The sequence below is a fragment of the Lathamus discolor genome, chromosome 2 (assembly GCF_037157495.1).
Source record: "Lathamus discolor isolate bLatDis1 chromosome 2, bLatDis1.hap1, whole genome shotgun sequence".
NCBI classification, from domain to species: Eukaryota; Metazoa; Chordata; class Aves; order Psittaciformes; family Psittacidae; genus Lathamus; species Lathamus discolor.
In genome coordinates, this window is record NC_088885.1 from 97,674,028 (window position 1) to 97,682,260 (window position 8,233).

The window sequence follows — 8,233 nt, forward strand, 5'->3', positions numbered from 1 at the left end:
TACATTTCAATAAAAATGAGTTTCATGGGGGATGTGTATTTTACCATGTTGTGAAAGGATTATTATTAAGTAGCACTGGCAGCTCCGTCTACAATTAAACAAAAATGCTATAAGCCCTCCCCACAACTATTTTTGGACTTGTTTTGTTTCCCGTCGTAGCTTTTACCAGAACAGGGGCATGACTGCTGTCTTTATAGGAAAGAATATACCAAATCAACCCCAAATGTATCAAATCTTAAGGCTGTTGCCCAGAACCATCCTTAACAAAAGTCTGTCCCAAGTTCCTCACTTAAACAAGCTATTTCTGAAAATAATGCTGGAATCTGAACTCAGCCTGTTGAAAACAAATTACGAGGCACCCAAATCTACGAGCAAAAAGAGAGTATCCAATTCTTAAAAATACAAACACAAAGTTTCCACTGGGAAACTGCCATGTGTAAGTTATTTGTGTTGCTATTCAGCTGCAAAGCTTTCTTGGATACCAAGCAGGCACCGGGACCCTGTGCAGTGCTTAGTCACTGCTCTGCAAGCAGCTTTCCACTAGTGAGGACTCACTGGGCTCCTAAACTGAGAAGTAATGATGAGGCAGCAACCAAACAAAAGTAGGAGTGCTTGGGTTGGCCTCTCATGTGAAACAGGTTTTCCCCTTAGGCCAGCCGCACAGCCTTCCTCACCCCAACTGCCCCAGGGCAGGAAATGGCACCAGTGCCATCAACTAAAATATCAAGTGGACTTTACGATTTCAAGGTGCCTTTTTTTGCTTAAAAACGAGGTTTAGTTGGAACGACTGAAAAACAAAACTCAGTTCAGATGTATTCTGTGTGAGTTTTGCTATCGAGTAAATGCAGTTTATAGCTCAGACAGGGCTGACCCGTGCTCTGCTGAGGGATGCTGGCAGACAGGAGATGCGGTTTGCCCAGCTCACTGCTCTGGCCCTTTCTCAGCCGAAACTGGCTGATGCTTTTATCCTACAGAGGGCTTGCTTTGGCCTTCCTCAATAGCTGGATGGGTGTACATCCTGCCCGGCTGGGGGGCTCTGACCTCTAACACAGGATGCTCCTGAGCCCGGGGGTGAGGACCAGAAGCATGCACATGGGGAGGGAGGAGAGGCTGGGGTAAGTGGGGTAGGGAGCAAACCGCAGAGCTCTCACCTTGAAGAAGCCCTTGCAGCCCTCGCACGTCCGTACGCCATAGTGCTGGCAGGCGGCGTTATCCCCACAGACCGCGCAGGTGCCTTCCCCGGACGAGGAGCTCCTGCTGGGTGGAGATGGGAGGCCGCTGCTGCCGCTGCCACTGCTCTCACCCATCAGGCTGGAGGTGGCTGCGTTGAGGCCGAGCGGTGAGAAGGCTAAGGTGGCTGGTCTTTTGGCCAGGTGAAGCCCATAGGAATGGCCCTCCATGGGTGCCTGGCTGGCGGCGGGTCTGTCAGAGCCCAGGGGCAGGCTCAGGGAGGCAGGATCATAGCACATGTGGGCAGCCGCGGCTGGCGTGTGCGGAGGGGAGTGCTTGAAGTGGAAGAGGGGGAAGCGCGGAGGCACGGTCTTCATGGGAGCAGTGTCCATCAGGTGGCCGGGTGGCAGGCAGGTCTGTGTGGGCTGCAGTGGCGGCTCATCCCACAGGCTCTGGTGAGAGGGGAAGCCAGGCGTGGTGGGAGTGGAGGGCGGAGATTGCTTGAAGTACATGGAAGTGCTAGGCATCCCCTCATCCGTGGAGGGTGGCAGTGAGGGCTGATATGGGGAGAGACGGGTGTCTTCCATCTTTATGAGGGGCCTCTGGCCAGAGGAGGCAGATTGCATTTGGTAGAGGCAGGAAGGCTTGAGCTCGTAGCTGCCAGAGTAACCCTCCATAAAGGTGCTGAAGCTGGGCAAGGAGGTGGTGGCAGTGGCAGTGATTTCAGTACTGCTCAGGTCCATGGTCAGCTTGGCATAGTCAGGGTTCATGATCTCTGAGCTGTACTCCGAGCCATACGCGTAGGTCTGAACTGCATAATTTGAACCGGGCGGTGAAGGACTATACTGCGCTTGCACACAGGGCATATCTGCAAGGGCAAAGGGGGACATTAACAACAAGCCCAGGCCCTCAGGAACTTTTTTCCTAGAAGCTTTCCCACGTTTCACGGAGCTTGGCTAGACACCCGACTCCCAGTCTCTCTTGGACATGGGACATATGTTAGCCTCGTGTCTTTGCCTTTCAGCAAGAAACATGCATCAGGGATCAACTAAGCATTAGGTATTATGGAGCCTGCTCTCATCTAGTCATGGGAGCAACTCAGATTTATACCAGTGTCAGGGAAAGAGGAATCCATCTCAAGCTGCCTACATCTGCTACTTAATATACATAGGTGTCAATGAGAATTAGATAAGCAGAATGAAAATAGTTTATGGCTCTAAACCTGTCCCTGTATGCAACCGTGCCATAAAATTTTCATGAAGGGTAAATGAGACTATCAAATGCATAATATGAAAAATTACATTTTATTTAAAAGCAACAGCATCTGCAGTACATGGCAGAGAATGGCTTGAATCATAGAGTTTGCTACTTAGGACTTGCAAACATCAATTTTGCTTACTCAACTCTGGGCCTTTGAAGCATATTTCTGGTCAGCTAATAATTCAAGGCTGCTGTCTGACCGGTAGTTTTAAGGCTTATCTATGGTAGAACATTCTCCTAAAGAAAGTAGGGGGTACAACATACTCTTGAATTTGCAAAAATGCAAAAGAAGTAGTGTGTGATATTTCTGTTTTTTATGGGAAAGCAAGGTTGAGGCTGCTAACATAATTGGGTTTATCTATTAGTCTTAAAAGGTAATGTGGTTCACCAATAGCTGGGATGGTTGAAGCAACATGCTGCCTGGTGATAAAGATTTGGTTTTTATTCTTTGCTTTTTCATTTCCTACTAGCCTGCTATTTCCTCTGCTGCTCCCCGGAAATAGTGGACCCAATTCTGCAACCCATTTGAGGTTTGCCTAACTAAACGCTGTGAGATTCTAGCCCAATATTTGCAACTCAAACTAAATGTGCGTGGTGTATTTTGGTTCTGCAGCAGAGGAATAACATGTTTCAATTGATACATACTTTTTTATAAAGAGGGGGGGAAAAAGTAAATATGGGGAAAATGTGTATCAAAATTAAGTGCAGTTCATCTCTCCCTAATGATAATTTATATTCCAAAAGCAATCGAGAAAAAAATCATATTAAAAAAAAACCTGCCTTGAAAATAATGAGGTTTTCCTCAGCATTTTAAGAACTCCCTTCACTTATAGTTTTAAAATATTCAGTTGAGCCTGGCATGCAGGAGTCCAAATAATTTGTGTTAAAGCAACTGCTAATTATTTCCTGCCCCCCTTGCAGATAAACATATTTAAACTAAGCACCAGATTTCAATTATCGTACTGTCAAAAGCCATTTGGATCTTCCTTCTTCTTGAGAAAACATTAAAAACTGAGGGGGGGAAAAAAGTGCTGTTTTCGGAAACTAAGAACCTCCTGCTTGTAAATGTAAATGCTTAAAGAAAAAAGCAGGACAGCCCTTCCATAAGCCTTGCCTTCCAACATTACTTCTGTTTTTTCTCTACCTTTCTGCTCTTTCCCACCAATTTCTGCCCGAGCCATTCCACACACACACATTTCATGGCAAGCCCTAATACTATTGTTTGTTATTTAAGGGACATCTGTTAAAAAGTAGTGATCAAATGAAAAAGGGGAGGAATTCCTTCCACAAACCTCCAGTACGAACTGACTGAGGACCACAACTGAATGAGTTGACTCATAATGTCACCCGTGGATGTGTTGATGCACAACCCTGTGAAGTAAATAAAGACTTTTTTTGCTAGCTCAGAAAATGAGCAGGAGTTCAGGCAAACAGACCATCGTGGGCTTTTTTGGCATTATTTTTCTGAGCAGAACAGGGTTATGTCACTGAATCCTGTGCAAAGTGGAGTAAGAAAACAGAAGTCTAAAATAAGTCCGGCCTGAGGACAGAAAAAAATATCCCTAACCTAAAGGTCTGGTCTCTCCTGGCTCTGCAGGGCTCCTTCTCCCTTGCCCTTTTGCCAGCGCACTGATTCTAACCCCTACTTTTCCACTTGGGGCACGGATATTAATTACCCTGCAAAGTAAATAAGCTGGGATATATTTTTCTTCTTTATCCAACAACATTAAAAACAGAGCACCCTACAAGAGGCGCATTGCAGAGCAACCTGTCATCAAAGCCCAAATGAACGGGTAAAAGAAAAAAAAGGAGAAACAATCAGGTTAAGGACATTCACAGCTCTTACCTTACTGTTCTGCTGTGTTTGCGAGAGCTTGGAGCAAGGGATGCCCAATTTAAGGCCAAGCAATCCCAAAATCCTTTCTGGGAGTTAAACACCCCGCGGCCCCTGGACGGGACGTCGGGACTGATGGTGCCAAAGGGATTTGGGAAGGGTAGGAGCGGCGGCAGGAGCTCTCGTTCACACGCACACCCCGCTCCTCCTCCTCCTCCTCTCCCGGGAGGCGCTGGTCCGCGGGGCGCAGCTTACCTGGCGGGTATCTTGCGCGCTGAATGGTGGGGCTGGACGTGCGGACGGAGGCGGCGGCGGCGGGCGGCGGCGGCGGTGGGGTGGGCGCCGGACGGGACCTCTCTGCGGCGGCGGGTGCGGGGCCTGGCCTCGGAGGGGGGCGCTCTTCCGACCCAGGCTCTGTGCGCGGCCGGAGGAGCAGAAGGCAGAGTCAAGAGGAGGCCGTGCCCGGTGGGCGCAGGGGGGACGCGGGGCGCATAGAGGGGACCCCATACACACACACACACACACACCACCCGCTTCGCCTTCCCCCTTCACGGGTGGCAAAGGGGGAGCCGGACAAGGAGCGGGTTTCTACCCGCGCCCTCATCACACAAAAGCACCAGGATGGGACAGCGGAGCCGCCGGTTTGTTCACCGGGCAAGGAGCCTGGGGAAGAAACGAGGAGAGCACAAGCGAGCTGACCGCAGCAAGCGGGGCGGCATCCCCGTGCGGCCGCTTCCCCGCGGGGATTTTCTATTTCTGTTTCTGGCTGGAAGTTTCTATGCAAGGCACCGGCCGGACCCAAGGGGTACCCCACCAGCGCGGCCGGCCTGCGGCGTCCCCGGGCCCCGCTCTGCCCCGCGGGACGCCAAGCTGTGCTGTTGGCAGAGGCAGGTCTGTCCCGGCGCTGCCAGCGCGGCCGGGGGCTCCGCGGCAGCGCGGGGGATGCGCGGCGGCACCGGTCCCTGCCCGAGGGAGCCTTCTCCCGCTCCTTGCCTTTTCTGGGGGGGGTTTCTTGCCTTCCCCGCGCCCCCCGTCTTTGGTTCCTCGCCGGCTCCCGGGATGCTAACTGACTGTCAGCTCATCCCTTTTTCTCTCCAGAGGGTTTTGCTCCCTCCCGAACTCCTGCGAAGCGGCTTCCCGCTCTGCGCGGAGCGCCCTAGGGCTCCTCTCCCCCCGGTTACCTAGAGACACTAGTGCGCTTTTAACCACGCAGCACCCCCCCGGACCGCGGCCGCCCGAGCCAGGAGCGCAGAGCCGTAAGGGCTGTAAATTAGGAGGAAATAACTACCCTTGTCAAAGCTCTTTTCTTCCTCCGTGCACTTTACATTCAGCCCCGAGTGACACCCCTCCCCGCCCTGTAATACGAGGAGGAAAGCGTGAAACACTCCATTGTGACTGTGACTTCTTCAGGCGAGTTTCGAAACCTTCATTTACCCGGGAGGGACCGCGGAGGGGGAAGCTCCATTGAATTAAAAAGTTTCGAGCTCCATTTCCACCGCCGGTTAGCTCGCGATTTTCATGGTTTTAGGAGGCTGGGGGAATCGCCCCGAGCCGCACGGTCACTCCAGCAAATATCCACGATCTCGCGTGAGATTCACCTCCGAAGAAACCGTCTGGTCTGGTTTAGTCCATTGTTTTTATACCGGGGCCTGACTCCAGCACACAACGGTCTCCACGGAGGAGAGAAAAATAGGGCGAAGAATGTAATCGAGTGAAGCGGCTTGGATAAAAGTTAGCGATTAATTCCCAAACTTTTTTTTTTTTTTTCCCTGGGGAAAAAAAATCCGATCCCGACAACCCACCCCCCCGCCCCCCTACAGAAAGCAGCGTTTTCCACTCTTTCCCTGGGAAATACCCTACCACGGAATCCATCCTCTCCCCAAACTGCGAGTTAAACAGCAGCGTTATTAACTAGCCGCGCGAAGGTGAGAAGCATCCCAGCCTGGGACAGAGTATCGCGATAATGCCGTCCCGACAACCGTCCCCCGACATAATACCGCAACGCAGCGGCAGCGCTTTCTCTCCTCTTTCCAAGACTGAAACTTCTTTCGCAGCTATTAAGGCGAGAAGGGAAAAACGAGAGGCGCGGCGGGGGCAGGGAGCGGGGTAGGAGCGGGCAGGGAGCGGGACAGCCCAGCCTCCCCGCCCGGTGCCACTCGTGCCGGGGTACCGCAGCCCCTCGTTACCGTTTGTGACCTCCGAAGGGAAAAGTGCACGTTTCCGAGGAGCAGATGCCGGGCAGACGTGCCGAGCAAAGCTCCTGTCTCATTTCAATACAATATGTCACATTCCAGCAATTACCTCTCGGGCGAGCTCCTTCGGGCTGCCGAGGGGAGCTGCTCTCTCCCGAAGTGAGGTCAGACCAACCTGCCCCGCCGTCCCTGTTAGACAGCTCGAACTTGGGCAAACAAAGCAACCTAGTTCCCAAGCGCGGCTAAAGGAAGGAGACAAATTACTGCCATTCATCACCGGCGCTATAAACTCCCCGCCGCCGCCGCCGCCGCCGCCGCCGGCAGCATCATTTCCATGACAACAAGTAGCAGAAATACCTCAGTACCACCGGCTCCAGCTCCCGCGCCTCTCGGCAACGGTCCTCCCCGTGTGCGGGGACCGGCGGTGCCCCGGGCGCTGCGCGGGTTGCTGAGCCCGCGGGGAGGCTCGGAAGCCGGGCGGCAAAGCGAGCATCCACGGGGAAGGAGTGAGGAAGGGAGGGGGAAGGAGGAGGAGGAGGAGAGGGAAAAGTTTCAGGCAGAGCCCGGCACGGCGGAGCCGCACCGTTCGCCGCCGGCATCTCCCGAGCATCTCCCCCGGAGGCGCAACTTTGTCCCTCTCCCGCAGCCGCTCCCGCTCATTTGTATACGTACTCGGTTGCTGTGGAGGTTCCGTCTTTACATCTAGTTTGTAAGTGCCCGCTTCCTTAAAGGCGCATGTAGGCACTGTCCAGCGGCAGGACCCGAGACACAAAACCCCCGCGACTCCCGGTGGCTGCAGGTCCGGACGGTGCGTTATCCCGAGGCATGGAAAAGGATTGCAAAAGCCTGAGAAGCCAGGAGCCCGTCCGCGGGCAGACAGAGCGAGGGAGGGAACGGGCGGGCAGGCGAGGGATACCGAGCCGCTGCCGCCGCCGCGATGTGTCTTTGTGTGTGCGCGGCGGGAGCCGGGCCGGGACCTGCGCCCGCGTCCCCGGTGCGAGCGCCCCGGGGTGCGCGTGTGCCTGGCGGAGAGAGGGGACGGAGGCGCCTCTCTGCGCTGCTCTCCCGCTCCCTCTCTCTGAACGTCATTTATGTGAGAGGAGCCCTAGCGGCCTCTCCATAGAGCGGCTGGAATGCGAAACGTCAATAGTGACGCCATGGGAGCCTGACGCTACTGACCCCCCCCCTTCCCGCCCCAGTGTGTGCGCCGCGCTCCCGCCGCACCGCGCCGCGCCGCGCTCTGCACAGCCGAGCCGTGCAGAGCCCAACGGAGCCGTGCACGGGGCGAGGCGGCCGCTCCGCTCCGCACCGCTCCGCCGGCAGCGGGAGAGAGAGAGGCCGACGGGCCGCGGCAGCCCGAGACAGATCCACATTATAAGATTATGACTTATTATTTTATTGCTATGATTACAAAGATCGAGTTGTGTTTTGCAAACGCAGCAACTCTTTACTGGAGTGGTTCAAAGGAAAAAGAGCTTTGCTTGCTTAATTAGTGGCACTTTCAGGATGAATTATTAAAGGTTTATTTTTTTTTTTTGTTTTCTCTTTTCCATTTTTATTTTTTCTTTTTTTTTTTTTCCTGGTTTTTCTCTTCTTTTTTTAATTTTTCCTCCTCCTACCCTTTTTCCTCCTTTTTCCCCCTTTCTCCTTTTTACCCCCTTCTTTCCTTTCGGAACTCCCCAGTGCGCAGGAGCAGGGAGCAGGTTGGGGACGGCGCCGCTCCGAGCGGCCCTGACAAAGCCTAGGCTCCCGCCTGCGCGCGTCTGTCTGTGTCTGT

The 8,233-nt window shown here is 53.5% G+C and overlaps 1 protein-coding gene across 2 annotated transcripts in view; it reads right to left on the reverse strand.

The window, feature by feature from the left end:
• Positions 1 to 7,522, reverse strand: part of NR4A3 (nuclear receptor subfamily 4 group A member 3) — a 28,449-nt gene extending 20,927 nt beyond the window's left edge. The window contains exons 1-3 of one of the 2 annotated variants that reach the window (XM_065667839.1): positions 7,129 to 7,522; positions 4,520 to 4,678; positions 1,152 to 2,038 (exon numbers count right to left, since the gene is read on the reverse strand). In XM_065667839.1, coding sequence (XP_065523911.1) covers positions 1,152 to 2,036 — 885 coding nt within the window. In that variant the 5' untranslated portion in view covers positions 2,037 to 2,038; positions 4,520 to 4,678; positions 7,129 to 7,522. The other variant, XM_065667840.1, reaches the window with a different exon arrangement.
• Between the last annotated feature and the right edge of the window lie 711 nt (positions 7,523 to 8,233).